Here is a 12,215-nt window from a genome sequence, read left to right as displayed (position 1 = left end):
AGGACAGTGGAGGTGGAGAAGGAGGGTCTGCTCAGGGGGCAGGGAGGTGGAATGGATCATAGCGTGCAAGTGTGTATGTAACTGGGGTAAGGTTGTGCATAAGGCATAGTGATAGAATAGAATTTAAGTTGGAAGGGATCCTGAGTCCACAGAGCTGTATTGGTGATAGGCAAATACTTAGACCGTAAAAAACGTAATTGGTAGATAGGGCTCTGTGTGATGTCATTTCCCCCAGGAGCATATAGTACTTCCTGTTCCTCTCTCTCTCTCTTCCTGTGAGCAGCCATGCTGGCAGACTTGTCCTTGCTTTGCATCAGGCAGATGCTTGGAGATACCGGTACTTGCAAATGTATCTTGCCTGCAAAGGTTTTTACTGCTGCTATTGCTGTGAACTATGCATGATTATAAAGTAAGTAAAAACAAAATAAAAAAATTTCTTCCAGTAGCACCTTAGAGACCAACTAAGTCTGTCATTGGTATGAGCTTTCATGTGCATGTATTTGAAGAAGTGTGCATGCACATGAAAGCTCATACCAATGACAAACTTAGTTGGTCTCTAAGGTGCTACTGGAAGGAATTTTTTTTATTTTGTTTCAACCACAGCAGACCAACACGGTTACCTACCTGTAACTATAAAGTAAGTAAATCATGTTTTAAACTTACTTCCCTGGTTGTTGTCTGATTCTTTCAGTAGGGCAAGAAAAGAAGAGCCAGATGTCTTCAAAGCTGGACTTGCTTAAAACAAAGTTCTACAGCACGGCCTAATCCTTATGCTTTTAATTCTGCTGCCAAGGATGGGATTTGGAAATTCAGCGCACACAGTGGGTGCCTGGAAGGGTAAATGGCAGTTAATATACCCTCTCCTACCCATTCAAATCCACCCCACATCGAGGTTGTGCAGGTTTCCCGAAAGAGTCACCTGTTTGACTAGGGGAGAGGCGCTGGCCTAGATGGGCCTGATCCAGCAACTGCAGTACTCAGTTGCTTTGAGTATTACTGTGCTCAAAGTTGGGTGGGGATGCTGATGGTGCCCCCCCCCAAGTATACTTAGGCAGCCTTCATCTTTCAGCCTCTCTGCCCCTCCAGGGTGAATGTTTTGGTGGGTGGGGGCGGGGGCTTTTGCTTCTGCCCCCTCCCCGCTGCTGCCCCCTCAAGGGAGATTATCTCCCTGGGAAGGCCAGCTGCTCTGCTAAAGTCCAACGCAGCCATGCCCCAGTAGAGAGAGAAGCCCGCTGCCCCCTTTCTTGCCAGCCCAGCTGCCCCCTTTGCCCTGCCCTCGAAGTTCACCCCCTTTTTCCTCTCCCCTCCCAACCTTGTTGTTGTTGATGATGGTGGTGGTGTTTCCTGCTTGGCCCTTGTGGTCTCTTCCAACTCTATGATTCTATTATTATTATTATTATTATTATTATTATTATTATTATTATTATTATGAAGAGGAAGAGCCCTATAGTTGGATCTGCTCCATCATCCTGTTCTTGCAGCGGCCAACGGGAAGCCCCTCTCGCCGGCATCGCGGCTGGTAGCCACCGGTCCCTCCGGCTTTTCCGTGAGTCGGCGGGTTGGAGCGTGTGTCTTTCGCTTCTTCAGCTAGTAGGCAATAAGGAGAAGACAAGGGGGGGTCGCTGAAATGCCTCAGTTGACCAAGAGATCTCCCAGCCTCGTTTGCACCACAAACCGGGATGCCATGAGCTCCCGCCCTACTGCTCTTTGGGGGAAACTACGGGGCAAGGGGTTGGACCCGCGCCTGTTTGAGATTCATGGCCCCTTGGGCCCTACCTCTGGGGCCTTCTTCTCCTGCGGCCCCTCGCTGCCCCTTATTCTGCCTCTGCGGCGAGGAGGAAGGCGAGGCTTCTCCCCTCGGGCTTGGCGGGGCCTCCAGCACCATGGACAGGTCCCGCTGCGCCTGCTCACAATCCCGCGCTCGGCTTGGTCTGAGCCAGAGCCACGAGTCGGGCCAAGGACAAGAACCTCACCGAAGTGGCGAGGGCGGCCTACGTGGGGCCAGTTTGCCCGACTCAATTCATCGCAGCTTGACCTCCAACGACCACTCTGGGTGGGTGTGCCTGCGCGCGAGTTCTCCGCTAGGGGGCCCTCTCTGCAGGTTTCAGAAGGATGTTGAGATGTTGAGAACCTGGAAGGTGTGCAATGGAGGGCGACCAGGATGACGAAGGGTCTGGAAACCAAGCCAGATGAGGAAAGGTTGAGGGAGTTGGGTATGTTTAGCCTAGAAAAGAGCTGAATTGGCCTCCTCCGCAGTCACTTAAGGACACGCCGTTCATACGAATGGAACAGGATCTTACTCGGCTACCAGTAATCGCCAAAGAAGAAGCAGCTTAGAAAAGAGCAGAGGGAGGGGGGATGGGGTGGGATGGCCATCTTCAGATATCTAAGGGATGAAATAGAGAGCCAGCTTGTTTTCTGCTGCTCCAGGAGGGAGGATCCGAACCAACCGATTCAGATGGCAATAAAGGAGATTCCGACTAAACAATGGGATGAACTTTCTGCCAGTAAGAGCTGTTCAGCAGTGGAACAGACTCCCCAGGAGAGGTGGGAGTCTTCCTTGGAGGTTTTTAAGCTGAGGTTGGATGGCCACCTGCCAGAGATTTGCGATTCCTGCATTGCAGGGGGTTGAACTAAATGACCCTTGGGTGTCCCTTCTAATTCTACAATTCTGTGATTCTATGAAGCCCAATGCTCAGTGCCGGTGATTCAGGGAGGGGAACACAATGCGCTTGCAACAACCTTTCCGCCGCCGAGGAATAGCTGGATTGGATCCCGGAGAGAGACTTTGACACTTTATTGTGGAAAGAACCAGTCACTATAAATTAGCGGCGGGGTGGGGGGAGTGGGGCAGAGGACGGGGCGGCTGTCTGGTGGTGCCTCTCCGGGGTGAGGTCCCAGCACCGAGCGGCGCTCCACCGCGTGAGGAAAAGGCTTTTCGGTCAGTCCGTGGCGCCCTTCCACGCCCCTGAGCTTGCGGTCCTTCTCTCTGGCGCTCCGGTCACACCAGAGCCGCCGCCCCGGAGACGGACGTGACCTTGTGCTCCTCGGCCCAGGGCTGCAGGTTCTGCAGGGCGAAGAGCGAGGAGTTGTGCAGGCAGAGCGGATCCTGCTGCAGCGGCTGCCCCAGGCTCTTCTGGAAGGCCTCTTGCTGGAGGTGTAGCATCAGCCGGTTGGCCTGCTGGCGCTCCGCCTCGCGCTCCTCGGCCGTCTGCCGCCTGACAGGGGAGAGGAAGCGGGTGGGCGTTAGCGGCAAGGAGGGGCGAGCGAGGGGACGCCCTGGCTAGAACAAATGGAGGAGGGGAGGGCCTCTGGGCAAACACCGCAGGGCAGCGCCTCCTTTTCTGAACAAACAGCACTGGCAGGTGGCGAGGGGTTGTGTCTCTGGCAATCTCCCAGTTGAGATCCTCTCCCACCTGCCTGGGTCTCTCTATACATCGCCTCCCACACTCCTAGCGGCAGTGTCTGGAGCGCCTCACCTACATTTCTCACTCATCCTTACAACAACCCTCAGAGGTGGGCCGGTATTATCATCACGGCCATTTTGCAAACAGGGTAGGGCTTCCGGCTCTCCTGAGGACCCTCCCCATTTTTTTCTGGTTTTTATGGGCTTTGGGGGGGGGGAGGCTACTGTAAAAAGCTACTGATAAATGAAAATCACCACCATCATTACAATAGTCAGAACGGCAGCGGCCCTCTCCTCCTCCCCTCGTACCTACCTCCACTTGGTGCGGCGGTTCTGGAACCAGGTCTTGACTTGGGCGTCGGTCATCTTGAGCGCTTTAGCCAAAGCGGCTCGCTCGGCGGATGCCAGGTACTTCTGCCTGTGAAAGCGCTTCTCCAGCTCGCAGATCTGCGCCCGGGAGAAGGAGGTGCGCGGCTTCTTGCGCTTGGGCGGCGTGCGGTTCTGGTAGGGGTGGCCTATGCGCCGGGCGACCGAGAAAGGCGGCAGGGCGGCTGCGGGCAGAGCGAGAGAGCACGAGACTGGTCACAGAACCATAGAATTAGAAAATGGGAAGCGGGTCGTGGCGGCGGTGGAGAAGCCTCCCTCCGGCTGGGACGCCCTTCCCGGCCGGGATCACCGACCGAAGAGATCGCATCCCCCACTCAGACCCTGACGATCCTGCGGCTCAGCTGGGAAGAGTCTCACCAAGCCCTCTCGCCTATTTCCCAGGTCGGAGACGCTTGTATCACCTCTGGGGACCCCATCCCTCCAGGGGGCAGCCGCACGGACCCCCCCCCCCGTCTCAATCTGAACTCTGGAGATCCAGGCTGCCGTCGCCCCCACCCGCTCGGAATGCCGGCGGCAGGAGAGAAGGGCGCAGCACAAGTTGGGGGCGACCTCATCCCGAATCCTGAGGAAGGAGGCGAGGTGGGAGGGAGTCCCGCGGGTGAGTGGGCAGACCCTGGCCACGCCCGCCCCTCCTCTCCTGTCCCTCTTCCTGGCAAGACAGAAGAGCAGGGAGGGGGCAACCGCTTTCGCTCCCGCTGTATCTTCACAGCAAGGCGAGCCGGAACCAAACCTTCCCCCTCCCGCTCCCCATCGCCTCCCCCTGCCCCCCACTCACAGAAAACTGTTGGAAGTCGCAAGAGGTGGAGCTGGAAGCGAAACTCTGTTGAAGGGGAAACAAAAAAAATTCTTCCAGTAGCACCTTAGTTTGTCATTGGTATGAGCTTTCGTGTGCATGCAGTTTTGAAGTAGGTTAGACTCATAGAATCATAGAGTTGGAAGAGACCACAAGGGCCAAGACCACGGTTGGCCTAGATCAGGCACAGGCAACCTTGGCTCTCCAGATGGTTTGGAACTACAACTCCCATGATCCCTGAGCACTGCCCCTGTTAGCTAGGGATCATGGGAGTTGTAGTTCCAAAACATCTGGAGAGCCAAGGTTGCCTATGCCTGGCCTAGATGATCCTTGAATTCCCTTCTAAATCTATAATTCTATGAAAGTCTCCGCCAACTGCGAGGTGAAGAGGTCTCCCAGTGCGGAGCGCGGGGAGGCAGAGGCATTGCAGAGCGAGAAGGAGATTTATGGAAGCAGCCCACCGACAGCCTTGCCCAACAAGCCCCTCTGTAGCCTTCCTTTCCTGCCTGGCGAAAGTTATTGCGGAAACCTGAAGATCGCGCTCCTATTCTCCTGCCCCTTCCGATGAATTCAGTTATTAAAACGGTTTGGGGAAGGCCGTAGGAGAGACTCAGCATGTGGGGAGCCCTCTGGGTTCGGTACCTTCCTTTTGGGGATGAGCCCCAGGAAGTCTTGGCTCAGATCCAGGCACTTCTGGGCAGGGGTGCCGACTTGAATAAAATGTGTGTGGGGGGGGAGGTAAGCCCCGCCCTGCATGACTGATCACATGACGTGATGCACGCACACCATTTGAATGGCAATGTTCACCAACTTTGGGGGCGCCCCCTCAAATATTTTATTGGGGGGGGCGAAGACCTCTCGACCCTTGGGAGTTGGGTCCTAGGCTTCTGAGGACAGCTGAATAGGGGAGACTCCGCGCGCTGGAGCCCAGGGCTCCCTCTGGTAGACCTACTCCTCGTGCCTCAAGTCTGCGCGAGGGCCCTGCCATCATGGGAGGCTGTTCTCACCTGCGATCCGGTCCTTGGTCAAGCGCCTGTTGCTCTCCATCCAGGGAAAGGTGAGGCTAGCTCCCCCCGGCTGGGGATGGGCCGCTGCGGAGGGCACTGGCCTGTGCGCGGGCACTCGGATGACGCCGCCGCCGCCGCCGCCAGCCGCTGCCCTGGGAAGGCCGTAAGCACCCAGCGAACAGGCCGGGTTGTATTCTGTTCCGTAACCGCCGCCGTAGAACGCCAGGTCGGGCTCCCCGAGGACCCCGACGGCAGCTCCGCAAGCGCTTTGTTGCTGCTGCTGCTGCTGCGAACAACCGAGGATCTGATCGATGCCGAAGCGGATGGGCTCTTGGGGGGGCGGCGGCGTGTGGACGGTCCTCTCCAGCAGTTCCAGGCCCGAGGGCTCCATCCTGCCCTCCTCAGCAGCAGCCGCGGCTCAGCTGCCGCATGCCGGCGCCCTGCTCCGGGTCCGCACAGAGGCACCCCGCTCTTGCTGCCTCTTCCAGGGAGCCTTCCCCGACGGCGCGCCCCGGACGGGCCTCGCAGAGCTCACTGCGAAGGTGCATCGCCCCGCGGTGGCCCCATGAGGGGCGGCCGGGTGGCCGAGAGGCCCCTCCGACGGGCGCGGAAGCAGCGGCGCTCTCTCCAGAGGCTGGGCGCGCTGCCGCCTCTGCTCGGCGGCTGGACATACCCGGAGAGCGCCAGAGGCCACGAGGCTACGGCCACTTTTCTCCCCGTCTCCATCTCCGCCTGCCAAAATCGCTGCCTCCAACCTTCTGATTGGCGGTCTCTGGCAGTGATTGACAGGCGGACATCCAGAGGGGGCGGGGGTGGGGGTGATATCAGAAAGTAGCCGCCCAATCCCTGCACTTCCTCCTTCTCCTCCTCCTCCTCCCGCCCTTCGAGCTGAGGGGTGTCTGGGTGGATCCTGAGGGTGGGGGAAGGTGCTTCCCCGCCACACCAGGGAACTGACGCTTCGGTCACCGGGGCCAGAAATGCGCGGTCGTTCCCCCCCCCCCGCCGCCGCCGCCGCCGCACACACAAAATAAAAGATAATACTTCATTGGGTTGCAGAATCCGGACCACTCCAGGCGGACTCCGACAGCGGGAGGGGTGGGGTGAGGGGGGGAAGAGCGGGGGTACCCTCGGGGGTCTCTCCTGGGGTCTCCGTCCGCCTGGTGTGATTCGGAGCGGGACCCTTTCTCCACGCCCCTCGAGACAGCCCTTGTTCCCCGGGTCCTCCCGTCGGGTCTGCTGTCCTTTCCAGGCGTCGGTCGGGGGAGTGCCTTGACCTTTGGGTTGTTGTCTAGTCGTTTAGTCGTGTCCGACTCTTCGTGACCCCATGGACCAGAGCACGCCAGGGCGCACTACCTTTGGGTAGCCTTGCCAAATGAAGCGCTTCAATCCGCTCCGCAGGCCTGAAACCGCGGCCAGGCACGGACTTCTCGGCAAAGCACCCGAAGCTGAGACTCAGAAAGAGGCCCGAGGGGCAATTCGGATGCGATTCGCCGTCGGACCAGCCATGAAAGCAAGCAGAGTTGCCTCCGAGTAAGCTCAGGCAGGAGCCGGGGCCGAAAGCCTAGGAGAGGCAGGGCGGAAAAGCTGGAAGAAAGTGGGAGGAATCGCGCGACCATTCCGCGTCGTCTACCGACAAGAGAGTCCCGCTGCCTCGCGCTCCGAGGACGACGGACGTTGAAGAATCTGAGCTGCACGGCAAACCCTTAAATAGGACGACTTGTTGATTGAACGGAGAATTCTTCGGGATAATTCATGAATTAACCCCCGTCGGTCTCTGGCCGCACATCCCTCCGGGCCCCGCTCCTCCAATCCCGGTTTTCGTCGTTCTCCTGGTCAAAGCCGCCGGCCCGACACCCCCTGCCTCGCACACGCACACCCCGATTATCCTGGAGGGGGGAGGCTGTTCGCTGGCAAGGCAGTTATGGTGGTTTTTTGGGGCCTTTTTAGGCTGCAATCGCCTGGACTTCTGGGAAAACAATCTCAGGGTTGTTATTTAAGGCTGCAGCAGCCAGATATTAACTTCCCGGGGACTAAGTCCCATTTAACTAGAAAAGGGCTTCTTGTCTCTGAGTCGATCTCTCTATTTATATTTATATTTATATTATTTATTTCCTACCCGCCCTGCACGTTGAGGTCCCAGGGCAGTTTACAACATTAAAAGCAAGATATACAAAGCAAGATATATATTGCATATTACACAGATTAAAATATTACATAAATAAACTGCAGGCATTCAACAGCATCTCTGCCCTCTCCGTTTTTCTTTCACGGGGAGGCGGATCTCTAATCCGCACTCTGTTTACAATAAGATCTGAAGCGAACGGCCCTGAGCGTTTTCCCGCGTTGGTGAGGCTCTCCTGGATCTCAGGGGACGCGGACCGGGAGCCGGGAGCTTCTGGTTATCAAATACTGTAGAAACCATTTCAGCAACGATCATGTAACAAAGAGAACAAAACGGCCACGGCGGCAGTCAGAAAAATGCCAGAAAGACAGAGTTGCGCGTCAGGCGGAAACCGCCAGGCCAAGAAAAATGCGATTTATTTTTTTTAAAAAAACTGTATCACGTTTATACTTTTTTCTTTTCTTTTTTAAAACCAAATTTGTACAAAAGTCATCTCAATTAAAAGAGCTCAGCCACACGAGGGCCGATGAGATAGAAAAGGAAGATGCGGGAAGAGGAAGGAGGCGAATCGGCAGTCAGGCCCTGATCCGTCGCGCCGGGTGGTTCAGGTAAAATGGGCCGTTAGCAGGAAGGCGGTGAAGGAAAACGAATTCTGTCTAATTGAACTCTGCATTTAAGTAGCCTGCGAAAGAGGAGAAAGGCAGCAGCCGAAGTAAGTGATTTCATTTATTGAAATATTTCTAATCCACACTTTAAAGTATATCGAGTCGATTTACAGCATATGAAATATAATAAAATCAGGGGAAATAATCCAAACGCATGATTGAAAACATCGGTAGCTACTGTTTGGTTTAAAAGAGAAAATTCGGATTTATTGAATGTGAAACTCGGCCCTATTTCGTAAGAGAAGCAGAGATATACCGACCCGCGGAAAGAAACTTTCCGCGCCCGGCGCTGAAAACCGGGAGGGTCTCGAGGGCAGGAATGCGGCGGAGGCTCGGACCTGCGGCCAGCAGTCCAGCTCAGGTCCGCTGCCCTCCCCGTCCTGCCAGCTGGAGTCCCGGGGGGAGAGGCCCGAGGCTTCCTCCCGAGGAGAGTCTGGCCGGCGCAGGAGCGGGATCCGCGGCGCTCTTCGATTTTGGGGGGCACCGCCGGGCGGGCTTCTGCACGCTGCCTCTGGTCGCAGCACCCTGCGGGGGGAGAGATCTGGGGGTGAGGGAGAGGCCCTGCCCCCCCCAGCTGACTTGCCCAACTTCAGCCGGGGAGTGAGTCCTTCGGCCTGCTCCGAGGGCAATGGAAAGGGCCCTGGCTTTTCTTCCGTCGGTGGACGGCCGCGACTGAGTAACCCAGCAGGAGAGCCGTACTGGGGACCCGCTTCTCCATTGCGTGAGAACCTCTTCCTCGACGGGGAGGAGAAGGAGGGGGCGCCCGCACTCTGCTGTTGGTCTCCTTTTTCTCCAGGTCCCACTTTGGCCCCGGCCTCGAGTCTGGGTTCTCAAGCCGAGCCGCCATCCCTCCAACGCGACCTTGAATGCTCGCATCATTCCCGCCCTAAGAGACCGTCCACCATCAAGGAACAAAATGGACATTTCGACGGGACAGGCGTGTGTGTAATGTCACATGCCTCCGTTGCGGCGGCTGGCACCCACAATCCTGAGGGCAGCCACTCTGGGCGGCTTCCAACAGAAAAATAAAATACAATAATTTATTAAACAATAAAAGCTTCCCTAAACAGGGCTGCCTTCAGATGTCTTCTAAAAATCTGGTAGCTGTTTTTCTCTTTGACATCTGCTGGGGGGCGTTCCACAGGGTGGGCGCCACCACCGAGAAGGCCCTCTGCCTGGTTCCCTGCAACTTGGCTTCTCGCAACGAGGGAACCACCAGAAGGCCCTCAGTACTGGACCTCAGTGTCCGGGCAGAGCGATGGAGGTGGAGACGCTCCTTCAGGTATACTGGACTGAGGCCATTTAGGGCTTTTAAGGTCAGCACCAACACTTTGAACTGTGCTCGGAAAGTACTGGTAAAGTTGGTAGTGCAATTGCTTTGTAAACAAGCATTTTGGTTTCTCTGCGAATGTCCCGGTCCTCGAACACTCTGCACTTTAATCGGGAGAAAGCTGCACTTGCAGAACTCTGACGATGCGAGATTTTGGTATTAATGTCGGCCCTTATAGAAACATAACTGCCTAGGTCAGAAAAGTGATTGGCAAATAATGATCCAAAAAATCCTCAACGGCAGAACAGGCAGAAGATAACAAGAGGTATGTTTCAACAGCTGTGAAGGCAGATGAAGGCTTCAGCAGATAAAAGTCTACCAGTCGTCAGCGTTGGTCGGCGTGGGGTGATCTGCACACATAAAACAAATGTGCGCACAGGAGTCTTCCAAAACCCACTCTATGTTTATAATGTGTATGTATGGATAGACAGACAGACATGGCCCTCTTATGGGGGTTTCCTGCAGGAGAGGGGTTCTGAAGGCCAATGGGCAGGGAGGAAGGGCACAGTCAGTTAGACGCCCACACAGCAGCCCACTTGGTGCTGCCTCTGGGTCCAGGGCTGGGGGGTTGAAGGGAGGAGGAGGAGGAGGAGGAGGAGGAGGAGGAGGAGGAGGAGGAGGAGGAGGAGGAGGAGGAGGAGGAGGAGGAGGAGGAGGAGGCGTGTTCTCTTCCTTGGCAAGTTGACAGGATGAGTGGTGTCTGCCTGGAAGAGCCCAAAGGGTGGAATGCACACTGGCTTCCAGGGAGATGGATGAGTGGGCGGGAATGGGAGGCCTAGGGGGGAGGAGGTCTTGGCTCATCCCAGGCCCTGGAGAAGGTGCTTGTGTTGGAGGTGCTGCACCAAGGGTGCACCGCACTACCAAGATATGCCTGGCTTCTTCCTGTCTCACTCTGTGGGTCCTGCCCTTGTTTCCTGCCTCCTCAGAGCCTAGTCTGCAAAATGCAGTCCACCTGCAAAGGCCAGTGCTAGTGGCTGGGCAAATGCCCTCCAGCTCTAAGGAGGCGCAGCCACAAGGACAGGACATGAAGAGACCCTGCTGGATCAGGCCAAGGACTGCCTGGTCCAGCCTCACAGTGCCCAGCCAGATGCCCATTATGCAAAGCTATATTAATAAGAATAATAATTGATTATTTATACCCCACCCATCTGGCTCGGTTTTCCCAGCCACTCTGGACGGCTCCCAGCAGAATGTTTAAAAAATGATAAAGCATCAAACTTTAAAAACTTCCCTAAACAGGGCTGCCTTCAGATGTCTTCTAAAAGTCAGATAGTTGTTTATTTGCTTGAAATCTGATGCGAGGGCAGTTTCACAGGGCAGTTGCCACTACCGAGAAGGCCTTCGGCCTGGTTCCCTGTAACCTCCCTTCTCACAGTGAGGGAACTGCCAGAAGACCCTTGGCGCTGGACCTCAGGGCTGAATGATGGGGGTGGAGATGTTCCTTCAGGTCTACTGGGCAGAGGCCGTTTGGGGCTTTCAAGGTCAGCACCAACACTTTGAATTGTGCTCAGAAACATACCGGGAGCCAATGTAGGTCTTTGTGGGGTTATGTGGTCTCGGCAGCCGCTCCCAGTCACCAGTCTAGCTGCCGCATTCTGGATTAGTTGTAGTTTCCAGGTCACCTTCAAAGGTAGCCCCACGTAGAGCGCATTGCAGTAGTCCAAGCGGGAGATTACCAGAGCATGCACCACTCTGGTGAGACAGTCTGTGGGCAGGTAGAGCCTCATCCTGCGTACCAGATGGAGCTGGGAGACAGCAGTCCTGGATACAGAATTGACCTGCACCTCCATGGGCAGCTGTGAGTCCAGAATGACTCCCAGGCTGCGCACCTGGTCCTTCAGGGGCACAGTTGCCCCATTCAGGACCAGGGAGTCCCCCACACCTGCCTGCCCCCTGACCCCCCCCCAAAACAATACTCAGTAGGACTGGAATGAAGTGCCCTGAGATCTACTGATGAAGGGTGGTATACAATTTTTTTAAAGACCTACCTACTCCTACTACTGCTACAATTGAAGGCTTATCATCAGCACCATGCTGATAAACCTATGAAGTCTAGCGCCACCCCCCCCCCCCGCTGTGGCCCCACATCTACATGAAACTTCTGGGGGGGTTGGGCCACAGAGGCCGATGTTACTCAGCTCCACATTTCCATCAATCCTGGCGAATCAGTGAGAAACAGGAGCTGCGATTTGTTCGGACAAAACAAGCTGAAACTTAACCCTGGCAAGGTGGAAATCCTGTTGCCAGATGGGGTGAAATGTTCAAGCTGTCATGGAAGGCGTTGCACTCCCAACTCAACAAAGATCAGGTCAGTAGTTTGAGGGCAATCCTTGACCAGGCAGTCCTGTCTCTTTTCCGGTTTCGGTTGGTTCACCAGCTGTGTCCTCGCCTGATGAATGAATAATAAGATTTGTAGAGTTGGAAGGGACCCCCAAAGGTCATCAAGCCCAACCCCCTGCAATGCAGGAATCACAGCCATGCCACAAAGAGTCCTCGTCAGAGGAG

The 12,215-nt window shown here is 55.8% G+C and overlaps 1 protein-coding gene across 1 annotated transcript; it reads right to left on the bottom strand.

Moving 5' to 3' along the window:
• Window positions 1–2,820: 2,820 nt before the first annotated feature.
• Window positions 2,821–6,244, bottom strand: TLX2 (T cell leukemia homeobox 2). The gene is made up of 3 exons (XM_088661174.1): window positions 5,594–6,244; window positions 3,720–3,957; window positions 2,821–3,218 (listed from the first exon to the last, which is right to left on the bottom strand). Exons 1-3 carry the CDS (start codon window positions 5,982–5,984, stop codon window positions 3,002–3,004), a joined length of 846 nt encoding a protein of 281 aa, XP_088517300.1. The 5' UTR covers window positions 5,985–6,244; the 3' UTR covers window positions 2,821–3,001.
• Window positions 6,245–12,215: the final 5,971 nt, after the last annotated feature.

Source organism: Zootoca vivipara, chromosome Z1 (genome assembly GCF_965207765.1).
Source record: "Zootoca vivipara chromosome Z1, rZooViv2.hap1.1, whole genome shotgun sequence".
Lineage (NCBI taxonomy): Eukaryota > Metazoa > Chordata > Lepidosauria > Squamata > Lacertidae > Zootoca > Zootoca vivipara.
This window is presented reverse-complemented; position numbering and strand designations above follow the sequence as displayed.